Here is a 23241-nt window from a genome sequence, read left to right as displayed (position 1 = left end):
AGTTATAGTGTGCTGGTGGAGAAATAAAATAGGATATGTTCACGACAGTAATGGAGAAAATACAGCCGGGTTTTATTTCGACTGTTGCTGAAGAAGGTCGAAGCTCCGACAGGCCGCCGTAGCCTGGCTCCAGCATCCATATCCCTTCCCCCACCAAGCCGACATTCACACCACCGCGAGGCTTTTCTTCCCAGGTTTGCAGCCAACTTCTGTCGAAATGACGTGGTTGCTGTGTGATTTTATGGGGTTATGCCCATTTGTTGTCATACTTTTGCTCCGATTCGTGTCCCGTAGAACTGCTAGCTGTATGGATTCGTCTGTCCAGCCCGTTGCTTTCCTCTCTCAGTGATACAAAAGGTTATTTTGCATATTGTTGCCGTACCCCATTGCCCCTTATATGCTCTGTGTTGCCTCTAAGATATTTAAATGCTTGTTTTTATGAAAGGGGAGCAGTCTCACATCGGCATTTGCCTTATTCGTGTATCTCAGTTTCGTGCCTGTTGTTTCTTTATTGCACAGAAAGCCGATAAATATGTTCCGGGGCGCTTGGACAAAGCGGAATGCTATTTAAAAGTCTGCCCCTGCACTTTGGGATTTCCTCTTGGTTTGGTTTGGGGTAAATAAACAAGTAACTGAAAGGTAACTGCAAGCCGGCGTCAAGCCACGGTGAAAACAAGTAAGCTGAATCCATATATCTAAACTTTTAAAAACCACAAACATGCTGCAGAGTCGAGTGGAAATTACGGTTCAGCGGCGGTAGCGCGTTGGCGGTGCGTGGACACTTACGGAGTGTCCATGTGACAACTGATGCAGAGAACATCAGGTGTCAGAAATATGATGCACAACCTTTTGTGGGCTACTGTTGCCTGTGCTGTTGTCGGTCCTTAGCCAGGCACGGAGAAGTTATAAGATACAAAGAACCGAACTGAAACAAAATGCTAAAAACAATGAAAAGTGCCCACTGTAGCCAGTGTCACTTTTCATGATGCTATTTTGATCTTTGGTATTTTTTTTAAATCTTTCTCCCATTCTTGGTGAACTCCACCGTTCACCAGTCAGCTTTTGGCCCATGTCAAGCAACAGGCAGTTGCAGCATGCATGGAAGTTGGTTAAAAACCCCTCTCAACAAGCTTTCTGTTGCCAAATACTTGTAGATATGCAGACGGACACAACTGCAGTACCAAATGTTAACCATCAGCATTAATAGAAGTTAGCTGCTTGAATCAGTCCTAAAAATTTCACTACAATGCTAATACATTGTCCTCATTTTGCCAGTTTACTAAATAAGTTGTATGGGAAGTTCTACCTGTTTGCTACATTAATACTTGGTAAAGAAAGAAAGTATATACTACTAAATAGATTGAATTAGTTGAATTTTGATGGCATTTCAAAGGGAAAACAACCACGAAGTGATGATAAAGTTATACAGCAGCTTCAGTACTCACTGGAATTCATTCAGCAAGTCTTCAGTATGCTGCTGAAGGGTTAGAATCTATTTCATCAGCATCAAACCAAAGATTTCAAGCTCTGTGACTGTCATCCTAGAAGAGAGCACTCCACAGTCTGAGATTAAATAGGGTCAAGCAGTCAATTACAAGCAATCTGTTTTTGATAATACAGTAATTAACTGTGGTAAATCATTGAAAATCACATATTTGTTGCCGTCTATATAGGTAGGAATTCCCATTTAAAAAGTCCATTTGGCCTCAGCAGTTTTCCTGTGATACAAGAAAATAGCCAGGACTCAACTCAGCTGGCACAAATAGAGTTGAGTTCTCTCTATTTGTGATCACTGACACGGACTCTGCAATCTGTTTACATTTATTAGTTAGACAGAAATTATTTGCAAACCTTCAACAGTCTCTGATATTGACTGCAGTCAGTCCAAGTGAGACAGCGACTGTTGGGAGAAACGTTGCCTCTTCTCAGGCGATCTGTGCAAACGTCCTATGATCAAAGGTGGTCGTGAGTGTGCAGCACCCTTAAGAATTTTTTTCTTGTCACAGATAATATGTCACTGTAGCTTAAATGAATTCAAGTTGACGTAATCCGAAAAAGTACTGCGGCAAAGTAATTATTCCTGTGCGGAGGACAGAGACTCTCTTGAAGAAACGGGTCAGCCTTAATGCTTTGCGTCACTTCATTGACAGTGTAAATGAAAAGGGAATATAAATAAAGAGCTGACTGGTTATTAGTACCTTTGCTGCATACAGAGTGTTGAAGTGAGGTGCAATTAGAATGAAAAATGAACAGTCCTGTCAGACAATGAAAGGGCACTGTCAGCAGACAAAAACTGCAGGAAAAAAAGGTGAAGAAGTGTGAGCAGGCATGGTGGAGGAATTTCAGGAGTCATTTCTGACAGAAGGATAGAAGCAAGAATGATGGTGTATGGTTTGAAGAGGGGGGGGCACTGACAAAATGACAGGATGCAGAACTGAAGATGAAGTTTTCATTGGGAGTGAGCAGGATGGACAAGATTAGAATTGAGTAAATCAGAGGGACATGCAGATGAGGGAGAGTGGATATACTGGACCAACGATTTTGAATATAAGGCTCCCAGGCAGTGAGGGCTCTGTGTGTCATTAAGCACAGTCAGGAAAAAAATCAGCCTTACAGTTTCCCTGGGATGGCAGTAGAGTCAGGTACATTGGCCTCAGACCAGATAGCAAGGATGTGGGAGGGGCTGGTCACTGCAGGATTATTCCCATGATTCTGTGGCTCAGACCCATTTGGTGTAAGAGCCTGAGAAACACGAGAAGTGAAATGATCTGATGAGGTTTGTGTGTTTTGAGAGGACAAAAAAAATCAGGCCATAAATTAAACTGCAGCTCACAGAAGAATAATTGCTAGAATGTAGCAGACTTTCCTTGGTCAGATCTTTAGCCTTGTTGACTTGTTCATTTTCAATTAAACTAGTCTTATTTATTGCTGAAATCATTTTCCATTAACTGAGTGATTAAAAAACAGAAAGTTGTTATACACCTGTACTAAGGTCAGTTGATTTTGATTTATTCAATTCATAAACCTTCCAAGTAAAGTTTGTTTCATAGCCACACTTCCGAGTTCTGCCGTGGACATGTGAAAGTTATTGAGCCAGGTATTTTATTTAAATCATAACAGGCGCTATGTTAAGTTCTGACTCCATAGCCCTGTGCCAAGGATGTCATTTTTAAGAGGATTTTTTATTTTGAAACGGGAAAATAATGGAGTTTTTATTTATTTACCTTCCATCCTCTGCTACAGGTAGTGCTGAGAGTATGTAAGCGGCTGAGTCAGAATCATCAAGATCATATTGTTACATATTGAGCACTATATACCAGTATATAACAGCAGATCAGAATATCCCTCCAAGACTGTAGAGAAACATTTAAACATGTCATGTTGTACTATGGAGAAATTTGAGCTTTTTCCACTACTTATATTAGATTCATCCATTCACTATCAGACTAGCTTGTCTAGATTAGGGTTGTGGGATGCTCAAGCCGATCCCAGCTTCGCCTTGGTTAAGCGGTTGGGAATATTTATTTAAGTTACAGAAAAGGTCCCCAAAAATCATATTTACACACAGGGACTAAACAACTAACTGCCCATTTATACAGCAGTGAAACTTAGTGACTTGAGGCATATATTTTTAAGGGTTCTGCACGTTTCTACTTACATTATCAGCCAACACATGCCAGCATTAATGTATGATTGTGACGAACTGTATTTTTCGAAACAAGAGGTTACTATTTCATAGTCAAGTCACTATTGCAAACAAGCCCTGTGTAACTGTACAGGCTATATCATTTGGGTTCGATTTAGACACATGCTCAATAAACATAGTTTGTGAATACAGATAATGTTACCTTTAAAATAAAGTCTTTTACATTTTGGCCTTTGACTTCTACATGATAATAAGTGATAATTCATCATGAGGAATGATCGTAGAGGTATAGAGAAACACTGACGGTGTTCAACATTTTAATCATGACATTTAAAGGAGACATGAAACACTACGAAACTGACATAGTTGTAACTTTTAGGTGCTGTATTTTTTTTTTTTTTTTAAGTGCTTAAAATTAAAGTTGTAAAAACATGTTCAGCGCCATCTTCTACGTTACCGGGTTGGTTGGTTTGTTGCGTCTAATAGACTTCCATTAGTTAATGTTAGCTAACTAGTGACAGAAATGATAACTCGGGGGAAATCAAGGGGGCTAAAACTAAAAATGAGTTTAAGCGGGGTCACTTTTGTGCTGCCCCTGGGTGCAACAATGAGTTTTAGGTTAAAACTAAGGATATAGGATTTCCACTTTCACTGTATGTGTCTTTAGCAGCATTTGTTTTTTTGTTATTTAGCTAGCTGCACTCAAATAATTAATGAATGGATTCACTGTTGAATTAGTTTACTAACTCCAGTAAAGAAACTTGAAAGACGCGTATAGTGGTATTTTGAGTGTGTAATAATTCTTCTTTTTGAGGGCTGTTTGTAAAACTTTGTCGCTAGGGAAAAAAACTACGGAGGTCAGAAATAAAGCGTGACTGAAGAGCGGGAATAGAAACAACCTTGGTTAAGGGTGTGCAGTGATTGAAAAGGAGAAAGTAGGCAGCATTTCCTTTAGTCTCCCCAAAGGCTCATTAATGGATTAAACCCCAGGGCTTTTTTGTTTCTGACTTTCTGAAGTTGCATACTGGTTGAGTTCCAGACTTCTCACTGACTCTCTTTAAGAGAGTTCCACCAAAGGGAACATGTACCACTCTGAAGCATATAAAAAAAATGCAGTTTTTAATTTTGTCGTTTAGTGTATGAAATATAATGCACAGTAATAGTACCAGTGTATAATAATGCAAATGGAGCTTAATGTTTTAGGCATATATGTGTTATATATGTATGTATGTATGTATATATATGTGTGTGTGTGTGTGTGTGTGTGTGTGTGTGTGTATATCTATATATATCTATATCTATATATATATGTATATATATAGAGAGAGAGAGAGATATATAGAGAGAGAGAGATATAGAGATATAGAGATATATAGATATATACAAGCATACACCCTTTCGGCCGTACTATTCCCGGTATACCACTAGAGAGAGCCAACACACCACAAATGAAGTCTGTTTCTATGGGGCCAAAAGATGAATCTTTCTCACGGGCCTAGAAATGGCCCTAAATTTGCACTAAAATCTAAATATTTAAAAAACCATAAAAGTCATGAACACCAAAAGTCATAGCATACTAGTCCAGCTCCAGCCGCAGAAAATGATCTAACACATGTAACCCTTGTCTCAAAACTGTGGGGCAGATAAGCGCGGGAAGATTTTCACTAAAATATTAATATTTAAAAAACTATAAAAGTCATAAACACCAAAAGTCATAGCACACCATTCCAGATCCAGCCGCACAAAATGATTTAACATATGTGAACCTTGTCTCAAAACTGCGGGGTGAGTTACGCTGCAAAATTTCAGGTGGAAACTGAGGAATAATAATAAGTAGGATAAATCTGACGAATAGTAATAAGTGTGCCTCTTGGCATAGGCACACTTAATAAATCAGACGAATAGTAATAAGTGTGCCTCTTGGCATAGGCACACTTAATAAGTTGATGTACTCCCATGCGCCACCACAAGTCTTCATAGTGCACTGATATTGACTCTCCAAGTCTGCTGAGCTCTGAGGGATAGAATAACATTCTTGCCGAGGTCATTCCAAGCACCTTCAGGCGACTGTTGTTGTGTTTGGCGCTATATAAATAAAATTGAATTGAATTGAAAAATTGAATTCCATCATGGCATGTTTTGATGATAGTAGGTAAAGGTAAAAAGCCTCTGTGTCATTTTTGCATGAATGTCAGGAACTTTAATTGGGCTGCTTTTCATCAACTTTGCTGTCTTGGCTGTTATGGTACTATTTAAATAGGTACAGTGCTGTGAAAAAGTATTTGCTGCCACCCTTGCCAGCAATTTGATAAATTAAATCATCATTTAAAAACCACATTTTGTATTTAAATGGTAAATGGCCTGCATTTGTATAGCGCTTTACTTAGTCCTTAAGGACCCCAAAGCGCTTTACACTACATTCAGTCATTCACCCATTCACACACTGGTGATGGCAAGCTACACTGTAGCCACAGCTGCCCTGGGGCGCACTGACAGAGGCGAGGACAGACAAAGATAACATTTAAATGAGTTATCTTTGTCTAAAAACGTTTGATAATCTGAAAGTGTGACAAATATTTTTTTAACAGCACTGTAACATAAAAGCAATGTAAACATACATGCGAGTAGTTTAGAATATTTGACACATCTTACAGTACTTCAAATGCACATTTGCAAATTACAGTTTATATTAACCAATGAAGAAAACACATACAGACCCTGGTGACACTCACAGAGGACACACAAGCATCGAAACAGTTTTACAGCTCACCACACACATCTGCAAATTATATTGCTTTAAGATTAAAATCATAGTTAGTCCTCCCTCTGTTATATCTTCCAGAAATGGGCAGTGAGTTGCCAGGGACAGTTTCAATGCCAGGAGCTGTGGGATCTGGACCGGTGAGGATGGGTGGAGCCGTCCCAGGTCGTGGGGGCAAGAGGAGATCAGGAGGGTGAGTGTCTTTACTGCTGATATGCTGTGGAAATTAATCCCGAAAAAAATCTGTTCTGTGGCAAAGCTTTAAAAAAAGGATGTTAAAGGATCCAAAAAGCTTTGTCTGGTCATCATTCCTTTAAATTCTATTAGTGTTAAATTTACTGTATTCTGAACTAGTAAATGCAATCAGTGTAATTGTATTGAGGTTTAGGACTCACAGTGTCCTCAATACTGCAGCATAAGTGTATTGACAAGCCAAATGTTCTTGTTGTCTTCTGCTTTTACATTTATCTGCACCTACATGTCTGTATTTGGGCAATGAGTACACCATCAAAGAGCGATTTCTAACACTTCTGGGAACAATGCTAAGACTCTCTCATCCTTGTTGAAACCATGTAAGATTTAATACGTTGGTATTTCTAGTTCATCACAGCAGTATGATTACACAGTTCATGGCTAGACGACTGGCTGCAATAAACTCACCACTTTCTAATTGCAAACTGCTCAATGGAGTTGGGTTCCACTGTGGGACATGGAACTGATTCTTGTTCTGTTGATGCAGCAAGATTCATTGCTATTGATAATGGAAAAATGGAGTAGTCCAGCATTTTACCATTATCAATAGTAATTATCAACACATTGTGTCTATTGATAATAATTACTGATTTTTCTAAGCATGGGTACTCACGTAGTTGCATCCCACAATCTCAATACCAGAAAGACAATCAAGGTTTAAATGAAAAACTAGAACTTATTTTTGGTGTCTCAAACTTTGAAAGCATATTGTTTAGAAGACTCATTTATAAGAATTGTTTCCGCGCACAAGATACTATTTGTGAGGTCCAGCTGTTCTCTCTGCAGGAAAAAGCCAACAATGATCCTCCCTTCCATCGAGTTGTGATTCATTAACAGTATTAACTGAAAAAGTAACTGTATACTGTTAATACTGTTCTATCATTCACAGTTTCTGTGAGTGATAAAATGTGCGAGGATATTTTCTCACCTCTTTATATGAAAAATATTCTAGTGGCAAATGAAAAATGAAAGCGGAAATAAGTTTTTTGAATTTGTCTGTTATTTCAGTTTTTTAGTTTAAATGGAGAACTTTAAAAAGAATTTATTTAGAATGGAACCACATCTCATATTGAAGGCAGACTGCATTAGAATGGAAGTCACAGAATTAAAAGAATGATTTCGAATACACATTGATTGCTCTAGATTTGATTTGTATATTTCTGTTTGCTGTACATTAGTTGGTCAGTTTACACTTAACAGTGCACTTAACCCATGCACAGGCAATGTAGAGAGTAAGGTATGGTACAAGTTTGCGATACAGTTTACTACTGTCTATGGTGTTCCTGCTGTATGTGCTCAGCTCAGAGTGTATGTGAACGTGTTCACGTGTTTGTGTGGTTTCAAAATGATGTCAAGGTAACGAACAGCTAAAAATTTTCTCTGTTGCCTGCAGACAGTGTGCATAACAGTTTTAATTGTCCAGCAAGTTTTCTTAACAGCAATTAGAAAGAAAACTTGTTTTTTCATTGGGAATGGGCACTAAGGAAAGTCTAGATACCCTTTACCTGGACAGCACTGGGTTTTCTACCAGGTTTCTAAAAACTGCACTTGCCAGATAGTTTATAGTTATAAGTTATTAATAACTGTTTTAGCAGTAATGCTGTCACTCATTGGTTTTGGACTACACATTTGGAAGCTTTAACATTAGCGTTTAAGCTGCCGTCATGCTCCCTTATATAAAAGAAAAGTTGGTTAGCAAGCTGCATTCATAAACTTTACAGGCGTAATGTACAGAAACACGTTAACTGGTTCCGGACCGCATTAGTTGAGGCTTGAGTGTGAAACTTATGGTTTTCAGGTCTTGATGCATTCTCAATCATCCAGGAAAGTAAATCTCCAAAAGTTGAATCTGTTCATCTGGACGTAGCGTTTTGAGGGAGGAACGCTGGTTTGAGCGCGGAGTCAAGGAGGCCATTTACGTGAAGAGGGAAAGACCATCTCTGAATCGAGGAGGGGGCCTAAGGGTACATCTTTCGCCATCTTACAACGCTGTGATTGCAGCCATTCCCCAACTCTCTGTGAATGGTACTCATGGCCATTGATCAGTGTTCTTTGATCAGTGGGTTTTGGTCAGTGATTGTTGATCAATGGTCATGGGAATTTGCATAATTATGATTAAGGAACTGACCTCACAGCCCATTGTTCCTTCAGTGGGCTGGTTTCAGTCATTATGCAAATGTACTGTTTATAAGGTTTGGGGAAACCTGCAGTCAGCTGAGACTGAAGAAGTCACCTGGATGAGTGACGAAACGTTTCTCCCACAAAACGCTACGTCCAGATGAACAGATTCAACTTTTGGAGATTTGGTTTTCAGGGGGTTTTTTTTTTCCGGTTTTTATCGTCATTTTTAAAACAAATTTTTTTTATTGTTAACTTGGTTTCCCTGGGTCTTTTCCCGTGTGTTATGAATAAATCTTTTTTTTTTGGTACCAGTATTTATTTTGTTGTATTTATCCGCAACTCCTTAAAAACCAGTCTGTGAAAATATTGTCGGACATAAACCGGTCTGTAGCGCAAAAAAGGTTGGGGACTGCTGCGTTAGCTAATTTAGTGCTAAGACACAAACTAATAAAACACAGTCTGGAGTTGCCCTTGGTGAGAGGTACCGGGCTGGGGTGGGATCGTACTATCCCCTCAACTTGCTGCCTGTATGTTGGGGTTTCTCCCAGTGGATGAGAGGTTTTGTTCCCTGCACCTTTGGTCGGGGAAACAGGTCCTGACTGTTGCCTGCACTTATGCACTGAACCACATTTTAGAGTACCCAGCCTTCTTGCGGTTCCTGGGTGGGGTGCTTGAGGGTGCTCCGCCTGGGGACTCTGAAGTCTCCCAGTAGGACAACAACACTCATCTGGGCAACGACAGTGAGACCTGGAGGGGCATGATTGGGAGGAATGGTCCCCTGGATCTGAACCTGAGCAATGTGTTGTTATTGGACTTCTTTGCAAACCACAATTTGTCCATAATGAACACCGTATTCGAACATAAGGGTTTCCATAAGTGCACGGGGCACCAAGACACCCCCAGCCATAGGCCTGGTGATATGATTATAAACTCGATCATCAATCACCAGACCTGTGGCGTAATGTTCTGGACACTCGGGTGAAGAGAGGGGCAGAGCTGTCAACTGATCACCACCTGGTTTTGTGTTGAATCAGGTAGCGGGGGAGGATACTGGCGCACCTAAACGTATAGTGAGGGTGCGCTGGAAACACCTAGCAGAGGCCCCGGCCCGTTAGATCTTCAATTCACACCTCCGGCAGAGCTTCAACAGCATTCCGAGGGAGACTGGGGACATTGAGTCCGCACCTGAGTTCAGCATCTCCATTGCTGAAGCTGCTGACCCCCGTGGAAGGGTTTCACTTCGGTGGTCTCAGAATCTCAACACTGCTTTTCACAGATGATGTGGTTCTGTTGGCTTCATCAGGTGATGGCCTACAGCTCGCATCGGAATGGTTCGCAGCCGAGTGTCAAGCGGTGGGAATGAGAATCGGCACCTCCACGTCTCAGGCCATGGTCCTCAGCCAGAAAAGGGTAGAGTGTCCATTCCGGCTCAGAGACAAATTCTTGCCCCAAGTGGAGGAGTTCAAGTATCTTGGGTTCTTGTTCACAAGTGAAGGGAGAAGGGAGCGGGAGCAGGGTACCTGATCACAGGCAGGGCCTAGGTGTTGATAGCCCAGATTTTGTTCTTACCTTTCAGCTGACTCCTCAGGACTTGCCTGACTCTTTGCAGGTACTTGGTGGTTACAGCTTTCTTAGCGTCCTCTTTGTGGTTCTCATTTGCCTGTGGGATTCCTAGGTACTTGTAGCTGTCCTCAATGTCTACAATGTTGCCTTCTGGTAGTTCAGTCCACTCATTTCTGACTACATTTCCTTCTCTTCGTTACCATCCGCTGTCTTTGAGTTCAGCTTTGTCCAACCATTGGTAGGTATTCTACCAGTGACTAAGGAGCTATTCTACCTCTTCCTGCGAATTACGAATTGCTTGTAATTTGTCAGCCAAACATAGCTTGTGGCTATGTTCTGATATGTTTATGTAATATTTTTAATTTTTATTAAAAAACACACTAAATTTAATGATGAGAGTGTGTTTCCAGATCTCCTATTGATAGAAGTGGTAATTCTCTTTCCTGTTGTTGTTTCTCAGAATGGACTTTGATGATGAAGATGGAGAGGGGCCTAGCAAATTTTCAAGGTGAGAACATTCATAGTAGATGGCACACATACTGTCTGAAATTGTTTAGTACATAGTTCATGAAAACCACACAGTTTTTTGTTTCAGGGTATCGGCAGGTACAATAAATTGTTAATGCTTACTTGGAACCAAGTAGGAGTTATGTTGGTTTAAATTGGTCCCTTAACTTAAGGTATCATTAAAGAGTTCTAAAAAAAATTGCGTTATGTTTTGATAACCCTCCAGATACCCTGTTTGTAACTGATGTGGACACATTGTGACTTTTTTTCTTTTACTTAAAGGGGACTCAAGTCTTCCTCTGTCACTGCATCTTAAGTGTCCTCTCACAATTTCCTTTCATTTCAGCTTGTCTTTCCTTTGTTCCTTTTCATACAATGTAATGTGTGAGTGTGTAGGATAGTTTTGAAATATAGCAGTCAATGCTATTTAGAGCTGACAGCCTGTTAAGTTGAACAGTGACAATGGAGAGGAGGAGCTGCTCTCTGCTGGCTACACAAGGAACTGCATTTTCATGGACCCATTTCATGTCTGATCTATGTGGATTGAGAAAGGCATACCATGAAAGGATGTGCTGCTGCATATGCACATTGTACATCTGCTGTTTCCATTCCAGCATATTCATCATTGCTTTCTCCCATATACAACAGCTTTCATTCACCTTGCATCTTATTTTGTGACACAAAAGAATCAACTGAAAAAAAGAACTGAAAGAAGGAAGTCATTTTTATTTTTTAAGGGGGGATGGTGGGTGGGGTGAGATGGTACTATTTTAGACTATAACACCAGAACTGTAGGTTAGAGAGATAAGCAATAACACTCCCCTATATACAGGCACAGTGTGAAAGGTTCTCAGTCGGGTAATATCCCCTACTAGGGGTTAAATACTCTCTAACATTTGTTTTAAGAACTGATGAAACCTCACGGATTGAGGTGACATGTCTTTACAAACAAAATACGAGCTCTCAAGCAAAGACGTCACATACCACATTCATATTAAGGTTGGACAGTGCAGATTCACCAGTTTAATTATTTAATTTTTCTTTGTTTTTTGTTGGAATTTGAACAACTTAACTTAAAAAGATTTTTACAGATATTGTGTACTTAATTTAATCATAGAAACAATATTCACTAGTGGGTTTTGTGGGGTTTTTTTTGCAACTTGCTTGTTAGCTGTGAGCTATTGTTTGATTGTTCTAAATTCTAGTAAACCTTTAGCATTAGTGGGCAATCAAGATGTCCTCAGTCTAGTGAAAAATTTTCTTACCTCATGTAGAATTTGACACTAGATGACATTTGAATGCTTGGGTTTTATGTGTATTTTATCATGCTGTAACATATTCTTGAAGTGGATTGTTAAACTAACTTAATTTATTAAACAATTGAAAAAATTGATATTTTGATTGTTAATTTAATTATAAAAAGGAGGCAAACACCCTCCTGTGTAACTGGTTTTCTCAGTTCGTTGGTGCCTTGAGACGGCAGTAGTAGTGGTTGTGAGTTACTGCTAGTCAGTGCTGAATGAAGTGACAATCCTAAAAATACACATGACCTGAGAAACCATTGCTATCTTGTTGTCCAGTTTTGTACATGATCTTCATCAGACTTAGTCGCATCCATCATAAATCATAAATATGTATTGAAGTATTGCATGGCAGTTGAATATGGATAGTGAAGCTCCCGCTTGATACTTTTCCTGTATCTACATGTTTGTCAAGAGTGTTACATGCTGTGTCCTCTCTTTTCTGTAGGTATGATGATGATGATCAGAATTCTGGTGGGGATAAGGAGAGATATGCCAGGTAGGCTTAGCCAGCTGGGCATAAAGAGGATTTTCCGTTGATTCAGGGATCAACAGACACTTACTTTGATCCTAACAACAAAAAAAAATTTCCGTGTTGTTAGAAATGCTCACAACATGTTCCCAAAAAAAGATGGCTAAAAATAAAATTGAAAGCATTGAGTTTGTTAAACACACAAAATACCAAAAGAGGTGCTTTAGTATGAGAGAGGCGAGCATAGACATTTTTTCAACAGTTATAAAAGAGTTAATAATACCCACTCAGTTTGTAGCTTTTATGTTTTGTTTTTTTAAAACCAGGTCGTATTCCAGCAGTTAGACACATTTTTATACTGCAAGGTAATCAGAGCACCACATCCAAAATGGCAACACTAAAGTCTCTTTTTTAGCATTATATCCTGTGGCCAGGGCTTTGGGATTGTTTACACAGTCATGTGTAGAACAAAAAGGTCTTTGTTAGACAAACAAAAGGGAACCAAACAAACTTAAAAACAAAAAGGTAAAGTTAGAAACTGGAATTGGGGGGGGGGGGGTGGACATGAAAAGTAATATCAGTAATGAATTCTTACAAAATTAAAATAATCAAAAATAATCGTAAGTAATAAGAAGCAAATTCAAGTATCATTAGGTTTATTCTGCAGGTCTTATCTCCTCTCACAGGGTGTTTCAAAGTGTGGTCGACATTTCTGCTACATAACAGAGATGAGCAAGAACTGGACTTTAAGTATTTTTCAGACTCGCATTAAGATTTGGCTTCACTGTGTGTTTTGTTTGCTTTTCATGAGTGTACCCAAACCATAAATATAAAATATAACTATAATCTGAAGCCACAGAGCCTTAGTTGTACTCCGTGGTTATACTTTTACTGTTATATCTAACAAGATTTCCAGGATGTTTTTATTCATACTTGGATTCCCATGGAATCCAACATGTGGGACAGATGTAAGCGAAGCTGAGAGCTTCCCTTGTATGCTGAGCTTATGCAGGGCTTGGTATGTTTTATTTTGGTATTGTGCACTTATCCTGTATCTTATTTTATCCATTTATTTTTCAATTTTTACCCAAAATTTTCTGACTGCATTCCAAATATTTCAGAGAATGGTGAGTTTTATGAGAATCTATGAGGTGTCAATAAAAACTACCAACTTGACTCAAGCATGATTTTTATGTATATCCATACTGATATGATGGATTTTTAAAAAACTTTTCTCTGCTGGTAAATCTGTAAAGTCTGCAGCGTAACCTCGTTACATTCTGCTTGATGGAGCACAAACAACTTAAAGATTCATTGGTTGTTTTTGGGGCTTCCCCAAATAAAATTGGACTAGCTAATCTGGCCGTTTTAGACTTGTGTCTATTTGTATAATAATGGTCAGGGTGCAGGGGATTATGTCTAGGATTAAGACAAATAGGTGTTTTCACAAATAGAGTACTTAACAATACTGGGAGGAGCCACTAAAATCCTTAACTGTTTGTGCCCTGTGTTATTGTCACTGCTTTCTTCTTAGATGAATATTTAAACACAGAATTGTTAAAATAAAGAATAATAATTTGACAGCAAAGGGTATCTTTGAGATCAAATTGTACAGTCATTCATCTAAAGTTCCAAAACATCCTGATAAGATACAGCCCAAGGCTGCAAGGGGTTCCTAACTTGCATCTTCAAAGCCTCTAACTGATCTTTTCTCTGTTTTAGAGAGAACCACAGTGAGATTGAGAGACGCCGGCGCAACAAAATGACCCAATACATCACTGAGCTATCGGACATGGTCCCCACCTGCAGTGCTTTAGCTCGAAAACCCGATAAGCTGACCATCCTGCGTATGGCTGTTTCCCATATGAAATCCATGAGGGGGACCGGCAACACATCTACTGATGGCGCCTATAAGCCCTCCTTTCTCACGGAGCAGGTACTGTACTGTCAGAGGAGCAGAGCTCTAGCTGCTCACAGTAAAAAGATGGATGGCAGTGGTATTGAAAGTGGCATAGAAAAAATGTTTTTTTTTATTAATGTCTTTTTTTGAGTTGTGAAATTTCATCACTACAAAATATTCAACAGTCAACTGTTAGTGGTATTATACGGAAGTGGGAATGACTGGGAACAACAGCAAGGATGTGGTTGGCCAAATAAAAAAACAGAATGGGGTCAGTGGATGCTGATGTGAATGGTGCACAGAGGTCCTCAACTTTTTACAGAGTTAATCATTACAGACCTCCAAACCTCACATGGTCTTCAGATTAGCATAGAGAAGAAGAGTGAGCTTTGTAGATTGGGTTTCCATGGCCAAGCAGCTGAAACCAAGCATTACATCACAAAACGCAATGCAAAGTGTCGAATGCAGGAGTGTAAAACATGCTGCCAATTGTCTCTAGAGCAGTAATACGTATTCTCTGGAGTGATGAATCATCCTTCCCTGTCTGGCAATCAGATGGACGAGTTGCTGGGAGAACAGTACTTGTCTGACTACACTGTGCTAAGTGTAAAGTTTGGTGGAGAGGGGATCATGGTGTGGGGCTGTTTTTGTGTTCTAGTGAATGGAAATCGTAATGCTTCAAGATAACAAGACATTTTAGACAATTTCATGCTCCCAAATTAGTAGGAAAAGTTTGGGAATGGCCCCTTGCTGTTCCAACATTAGTGTGCACCCGTGCACAAAGCAAGATCCATAAAGACATGGATGAGCGAGTTTGGTGTGGAAGAACTTGACTGGCCAATGTCAGTGTCTGACCTCACAAAAGTGCTTCTGGAAGAAGGGACAAAAATTCCCATAAACAGGCACTTAAACCTTGTGGAAAGCTGTTTTAGCTACGAAGGATGGACTGACAGGATTAAGAATGGGATGTCACTCAAGTTCATATCTATGTTAAAGGAGACAAGCAAATGCTTTTGACAATATACTGTATGTCTTCTAGCGTGAAACAAAGACCACTTTTGTTAAAAGAGGTCCTTAAACTGCACTTCTTTAAATTTGTGACCATTGTGACCAAAAATCTGCACGCTGTAAAATCTAATTCGTTCCCAGTACTCAAAAAAAAAACAAAAACAGGACAGGACATCTCTTCAGCTTCATGGCAATTACCATCACAAGAGGCACCAACCGCTGTGCAGTCACAGCTCCTTGCACCGGCTTCAAGATTCATAAATCTTGCAAACCAGAAACATGTTGAGAAGACAAGAGATAACAATAGAGTGCTGTCGGAATTCCCTATTACACTCAAGAGTTTAAGACCAGACTAACCAACCTGTGCACTGCCTGAATTGACTACAAGAAAGGCAATGACTCAGTACCTCATGCATGGATCCTGGAATGCATAAAACTATACAAGACCAAAAGGACACCAAGTATGGAACGCCAGGACTGCCATAATGAATTAATTAAATACACCATTAAATAATTATTTAAATGTGGCAATAATTAATTAAAATGTGAAATAAATAAATAATTAATTAAATGTGGCAATAATAAATTAAAATTGGAAATAATTAATTAAATAATTTTTTTACACATTTAATTAATTAATTATTGACACATTTAACTAATTATTTAATGGTGTATTTAATTAATTCATTTTGGCACAGTTGACTCCTTCAGGTCTCACCATGAAATAATTTTAACTGTCAACCTCACCCATCAAACTCAGGGGGTGGGGTTAACGCTGATCGAGTCAAAACCATTGCTTTGGCCTGGTGGCCATTGTTTTTAGCACACAACAACCGGCATGTTGAAACTAACAGAACTGAACTTTGGAAAAACCCTGTTTGTGTGTCACCAAATACCGTTTTAATATTTTTTTAGCCGAGAATGTAGTGGTTTAATCTTCAGATGTCTGGTCGGTTTGTCAAGATAGAGCCTCTTTGCTTCGATGATTTTGGAGATGTCTGCCCAGCCCAGTCTCACAGCAAAGCGTGGGATAGACCCGCTCGCCTCGCAAGCATTCGAGCTTTTATTACCACCGACAAAGCGCAGGCCCCGGTACACAGCTGCCATAACCAGCAGTACACTTACTTCATTTACTGAGGTTATATTTATCGAGTTTTTATTTCCTGATGTTCTTATGTGTCATACGTGTTTCAGTCGCCAATTCTGAATTATAACTAACATTAAAAACATGTTTAAGGAGGAGAGAGAGCAAATAAATTCGATTAACAGCCGATCTTTGGGTTTTTGTTCAGTATTCAGCGTGACCTGTGTATAAACGCATTTATACATTTAATAAATCACCAAATTAATACACGCAAGAAACGAGCAAACCTCTTCTGACAATTTGAGTTTGTTTTCCCTCAGCTGCAGACTCGCTGCTGTTTAAATGTTTGAGAGGCAGAAAGCAAACGTCAAACATAGACTCGGTCTGCGTTCACATTTGATTCGAGGCCAGCACGTATAGTGGCTGTGTCCTGTTTTAAGATCATATATGTAAAATTGTTGTCTGACCTGCGTCAATCCAGCCGCTCAGAGTCCGTGGTTACCATGGTTACTGCATAATCAGCTGTAATTTAAACAGCTGGCACAGCTGTTTATGTTTGTCATTGCAAAAGAACTGTCTGAATGGTTAACTAAAGTTAACTTGGATAAATTATAGTTAAGGAGTATCACAGATAACGCCCATGTGAGCTGTGTGACTGTTCACCACTACACTGAAATAAGGCTATTACTGAAATACACGTGCTATGTCATAAACTATGATATAAATAGGGGGGTCCTATTAACATGTTTAGTTTTAAAGGACACCTTCCTGCCTTTAGTCTCATTCATGAGCAGTATTAGTTTTCTTCTAACATCCAGAAGTCTGCACGATGTGTTTCATAGTTTGTAACAACCCTTTGACAGTTAAACATAACATGACCGAAAAAGAGGAAAAAAAAGAAACAAACAAAAAAAATATCACACAAATTATATGTTAATCTCATTTATTTTTAGTTAAGTAAACTCTAAAAATTCTAACAGACAGCTGGTGCTTAGAATACAGTTGAATAACTATTTAAAAAACAGATGATGTAATATTTCTGTCCAGGTTGCAGTCTTCATGATGAACACGCTGTTGCTAACTCTGCTCCTCTCGGTGGAAATGTGCCTTCTCTTTCCTCTTTGTATAAAACATTTTAAAAGTCAGTTTAATCTCAAAATTCACTGTTAAATCCAAAACACACCAAATAAAGAAAAGCGAATGGTTCAGTCTAACACAGTGAACCATTAAACTTCAGTAAAACTATGCAGTTATGAAACGTAACTTTAACCTCAGCCAAACTGATTTGCTCAGTTGTAAATAAAACAGCAACGTAAACGTGACCCGAGCGAATTAAGTCGAGTGTTTAACCACTGAGAGCTAAAACTCAGGTGAGGTTTCAAAGCTGTGTGCCGGTGATTGGACATCAGCCGCTGATAAAGCTGGTTCGCTTATAAAATGCTCTGTAGGGAAACAAGCTCCAGCAGCTTTGCGCTCGGGAAAAAAAACTATATTTACTTATCTTGTGCAGAAAAATGCGCCGACATTGCGTTATATCGAGCACTGGCTGCCCAGTTAAACTGTGACTATCACCAGGTAACGTGGGCGTGTTTCTTGAATTAGCAGCAGGTGTTAAACAGTTGATAGGTGAGGAGGTGGAGGATGCATGCAGGTAAACTGAGGGCCTGTTGAGCTGATCGCTGGTGTCCTGAGGAAAATGTCAGCTCGAGAGACAGAAGACCAGGCGGAAAGAGACGATCGTTCGGTGAAAAGGAGAATCTGCGAATGCAACATGTGGAACACGGAGAGTGGAATATGTAAACAAACCGGTTAACGTAACCCCCCCCCCCAAAAAAAAAAAACAAAAACAGTTAAGCTGGAACACCGGGGCTGTGAGCTCGGTACACTCTGTCAGCTGACTGTTAGCAGAGCTAGTGACATCTCTGAAAACATCTGAGCACTTTTGTAAACATGTTCTATGTTGACAACCTGACCAGACATGTGACGATTAGGCCACTACATTTGCGGCTAAAACACTGTTAAAAGTGTAGCTGGTGACAAAAAAAACTGGGGTATTTTAAAACTTTACACCACCATTGCTGCCTGTGATTTAGAATTCATTCTGGGATACCTGGCTGCCCCAAGTCCACACAAGCAATCGATTATCTAGGATCGACCTGTCTTGACTTACTTTGCACGGCAACCAATCAAATGTTAGAGAAGCTGCATGGGCAGCGTTAACCCCGCCCACTTAGTTTGATGGGTAAGGCTGACAGATAAAATAATTTCAAGGAGAGAGATGAAGGGGACAAAAGTGCCAAAATGAATTATATAAATATATCATTAAATAATTAGTTAAAACTGTCAATAATTATTTAAATGTGTTATTAATTAATTAAATATGTCAATAATTAATTACATGTGTCATAAATATTTATGTAATTAATTATTTCCGATATTAATTAATTATTGCCACATTTTATTAATTATTTAATGGTGTATTTAATTAATTCATTATGGCAGTCCTGGCGTTCCATAACTAAGGACACTTCATTAGAAATTCAATGGGAATGTGGCCAACAACACCAGAGGCCAACTTTAAACCAAAAGTCGGCATGAAGTGTGGGATTTACCAAGGAGATGCTCTCTCTGTGCATAGGCCTGAACGCCCCTCCGCCAAATGATCAACAAGATTGCTCCATTCGATATCCGTGTAGCACATAAGAGCAGGGCACTAGATGCTAGCAGGCAGGGCATACATAGAACGGCATAACCAAGTGGCCAGCATAGTATATAGAAACATCTGCACTGAGTATGGCCTGGAAGTCCTGAGGTCAAAATGGGATACACCCCTAGGGTGGTTGAGGATGACCAAGTTAAGATCCTGTGGCACTTCCAGATACAGATAAACAAACTGGTGATGGCTAACCAGATGGATACAGAAGCAGAGGAAGATGGTCGTAATTATAAATACACCTATATTAAGAGATGGCAACATCAGGAAGAAGAAATGCAAGAAGCCTGAGAGATTCCAAGTGCAAGCTAGAAAAGAGCAGCTCCTTCATGCTGTTTCTGACTTTAATATTGTATCTATTGACAGTCATCCCCTTGCTGCTGTTCTCCCTGCCTCCGGCCATATATACAGATGGAGCAGCAGGACAGAGCCATGCTACCAGATATCAATGACTATAGCTTAAAGTAACACTCTTCTTTTGAGTAGCATTGTGACTGAAACCATATTTCTTCAACATTACCAGAGTTGTAATTAATTTAAGTTAATGAAGAGTTTCCATCTTCTTATAAACATTTATATCTACTTAAATGTACATTTGCTTTATTAACATTTACTTACACTTTAACTGCATCTTAATTTGAGTTGAACACATTTTCACTGTGTATTTGTTGAAATGTACTTGATTTGTGTTTGTATATTTGGTTGTGCTTCTTGGTTTATAAACCTTTCTTTCCCTGTAGGAACTAAAGCACCTGATCTTGGAGGCGGCGGATGGCTTCCTGTTTGTGGTTGCTGCAGAGACAGGTCGGGTCATCTATGTTTCGGACTCAGTGACACCAGTGCTGAACCAGCCCCAGTCTGAGTGGTTTGGCAGCACTCTGTACGAGCAGGTCCACCCTGATGATGTGGACAAATTGAGGGAACAGCTCAGCACTTCAGAAAACTCCATGACAGGTAGAGAAAGGATCGTCACAAATAATTCTTTCAGCTTGACGTGTTCTACTTTTGATCATTATTGTTTTGTAAAATGATCTTTATAACCACCTGTTACACATAAACACCCCCCTTCAGACTGCACTACGCTTATCTTTTAAAATAAGTAACACTCTGATATTCATCACACAGTTTGAAGGGTTAGCTCTTGTTCTAAAAAGATTTGTTGATGTGTACTTCATAAACTGGATTCATCATAACACAGTATGACAGAAATGGTTGATCTGGCCAGCTGATCATCTCAACCTAGCGGCATAAGGCTTGAGTCACAAACATTTGGGTTTCCCTCTCATTTTGTTCTGACATTTTTGACTAAATGTGGTGATTCGTACCTCCATTTAAGCTTCAGGTCCAATTGAAACCGTCCTACAGCCAGCTATGTTTTGGTTTAGATGGTGCTGACATTTATTTGTGAAGCTCCACAGTTTGGGGTCACTATCACCCAGGGAAATCACAGGTGGGTTCTTGCTATGTGGAACATGTGCAGCTTTCTTCAATCTACCAATACCACTAATTTGCCACCTTGCAGAACTGAGTGTCATTATTGTAAAATTAGACACAGAGGAAGAATCAAAATGGGGAGAAAAGGAGAAGTCATTTAAGATTAGGGTGGAAATTTTGTCAAAGGCATTTTAATTTTGCATTTAGAAATGGAACTCTGATTAAACTATTATTAAGATTTAGGTCTGGTTTAAATCTGGTATACAGAAGTATTTTATTGTGTAAGTATTGTTGTAATTTGCTGTTAATCTTTATTATATTTTGTGTTACATTATAATTTTTGCTGCATACATATGATGTATTTAAAGCTGAAAGACTGAGAATAACATTTGAAATCTGAAAACCTCTGCAATACTTGGATAGCTCACTCGAGGGCAGCATTGTTTTCTTAAACAACCTTCTGCAGACTGTAGTCTGGATCACCACGTAGCCTCAGAATTTATGTGTGCCTGTTGGTCTGTGCATTGACTCCAGAGCGCCTCTGAACACTAAGCACCCAGCAGCACTGTGTAATCCACGTAACCCAGTAATCCCCGTGTCGAGCTTTGGCAGATGAAAACACACCAGAATGCACATGTACACGAGCACATGCACAGCCTTTGAAGTCACTGGGTTAAGTTTAATTCAGAGGAACTCCTCTTCTTCTCCTCCTCATCGTGTGCGTGGCTGCATGGTTTTCCAGTTTGTTGATGTGGAAGGACTGAACAATATCAGTCAGCTCCCAGTAGACCAAAACAGTGACTCTTCCAAAGAAGTTGCTGGCGTCTATAGCTCATTGCAGAAAGAATGAGTAATCCATTGATTATTTTTGGTGAGAAGGACGCAGTACAGTTCACATCTTTTTTTTTTTATTTTGGCACACAAAAATATTAATGCTATTTTTCTATTCATATTTTATCGCAGATGTTTAGCACAGTACACTTTGTGGAAGTCCCCAGAACCACATACTAGTCATTTTTAATGAGGGTATGTCCTTTAACTAGTACTTGTCAGTATTTCTAACATACAAACATTTGTCTCTGAATGATGCTGAAATACTAGTCTATGCATTTAGTCTAAAAGCTCCCTGAAAATCCTTCAGTTGACCTATAACGCTGGCATCCTAGAGGATGTCAGAAGGATAAAGGGCTCACATGCTCATATTATCACGGTAGAGCACTTAGAGTTCAGTCTGACTTGTTTTCCTTACTAGAGTTTTTAAAAGTAAACTAGAAGGCAGAGCCTTCGGCTGTCAGGCTTGTGGAAACAGCTCCCAGCTTGGATTTAAGAGACAAGTACCATCTTTGGTTTTATGATTCTCAAAATGCTGTTGGCAGTGTGGTGTTTGAAGGTTAGCACTGTTGCTTCACAGGAAGAAGCTCCTGGGCCCTTTGTGTGTGGAGTTTGCATGTTCGCTCCATGTCTGGATGGCAGAGGCTTGGGTTACTTGATGGTTCTAAACTGACTGTAGGTGTGAATGTGAGTGATGGTCTGCCTCTGTGTTAGCCCTGTGACGGACTGTCTTTGGTGTACCCTGCCTCTCACCCTGTAACATCTGGCCCAGGGACCAAAGCAAACTTCCTGCACTCCTTCCTGAACTACAACTGCTCCTGTAGTTTTTAGTTTGTCCTGTTTGTTGTATGTGGTGCTGCTCACAGGGGATCAGCTGGTTATTTGTGTATCTAATATAATACCTTACAGTATAAAGCAGTATGAAGCTGCGTTGTACCTTATGATAGCTGAACCTCTGGTCTGCTCCTTAACTTAGACGTTGTTGGGTTCTTTTGTGATGAGTTAGTTGGTCCACATTTACTATGGTGCTTAACCTTCTTTCCTCTGTATGGATCATTAAGTTTGTGTGTGAAGTAAAAAATCTAATATCACAATATTTTTTGGCTATATCACAATATGTTTACATAACCTCCAAAAATTATTATTTTCAACCACTTAGTGCCTAAAATTGCACTGCTATACTCATTCAAATTGACCCTTCATTATGTTTTTCTACTTTGAATAAAAAAAGTCTGAATGTATTGAAATGTTTTATTTTACCCATCAGCTGCACTCAGAGGTTTTTCACAAGTGACTTTCTATGGTCAACACCTTTAAGAAACAAAAAATCATAGCACCAAAAAAGTACATCAAGCAAGAATTCACGAGACAAAATAAAACAACCGAAATAAAAAAGGCACTCTTTTGTGTTTATAACATATATAAAAATTGTGAAATAAAAAATTATCTTTTTCTTTGTGGTAACCCACTAACCTGTCACTGGCAACATGTTTGTCCAATGTTTCTTTAAACTACCGTAACTCTTGAACAGCTTGTGTAATCTTAAAAATTCCATCATAATTAATGATGCATTTGCTGCATGTGGAAGGGGGAAAAAACTCAGTGAATTATATACAGACACGATAAAGCCGTCATATGTGGAAAAACT

The 23241-nt window shown here is 39.3% G+C and overlaps 1 protein-coding gene across 5 annotated transcripts in view; it reads left to right on the top strand.

The window, feature by feature from the left end:
• Window positions 1-23241, top strand: part of arnt2 (aryl-hydrocarbon receptor nuclear translocator 2) — an 89746-nt gene that overhangs the window by 682 nt on the left and 65823 nt on the right. The window contains exons 1-6 of one of the 5 annotated variants that reach the window (XM_039597965.1): window positions 10-194; window positions 6489-6600; window positions 10804-10851; window positions 12600-12650; window positions 14346-14559; window positions 20069-20282. In XM_039597965.1, the coding sequence (XP_039453899.1) occupies window positions 6491-6600; window positions 10804-10851; window positions 12600-12650; window positions 14346-14559; window positions 20069-20282 (637 nt within the window). In that variant the 5' untranslated portion in view covers window positions 10-194; window positions 6489-6490. Of the gene's footprint in view, window positions 1-9; window positions 195-335; window positions 358-638; window positions 677-6488; window positions 6601-10803; window positions 10852-12599; window positions 12651-14345; window positions 14560-20068; window positions 20283-23241 lie in introns of those variants that run through there. The other 4 variants (XM_039598040.1, XM_039598000.1, XM_039597929.1 and 1 more) reach the window with 4 other exon arrangements.

Source organism: Oreochromis aureus, linkage group 1 (genome assembly GCF_013358895.1).
Source record: "Oreochromis aureus strain Israel breed Guangdong linkage group 1, ZZ_aureus, whole genome shotgun sequence".
Taxonomy (NCBI): domain Eukaryota; kingdom Metazoa; phylum Chordata; class Actinopteri; order Cichliformes; family Cichlidae; genus Oreochromis; species Oreochromis aureus.
Note: the sequence above shows the minus strand (reverse complement) of the source record. Positions and strands in the feature narration are given on the sequence as shown.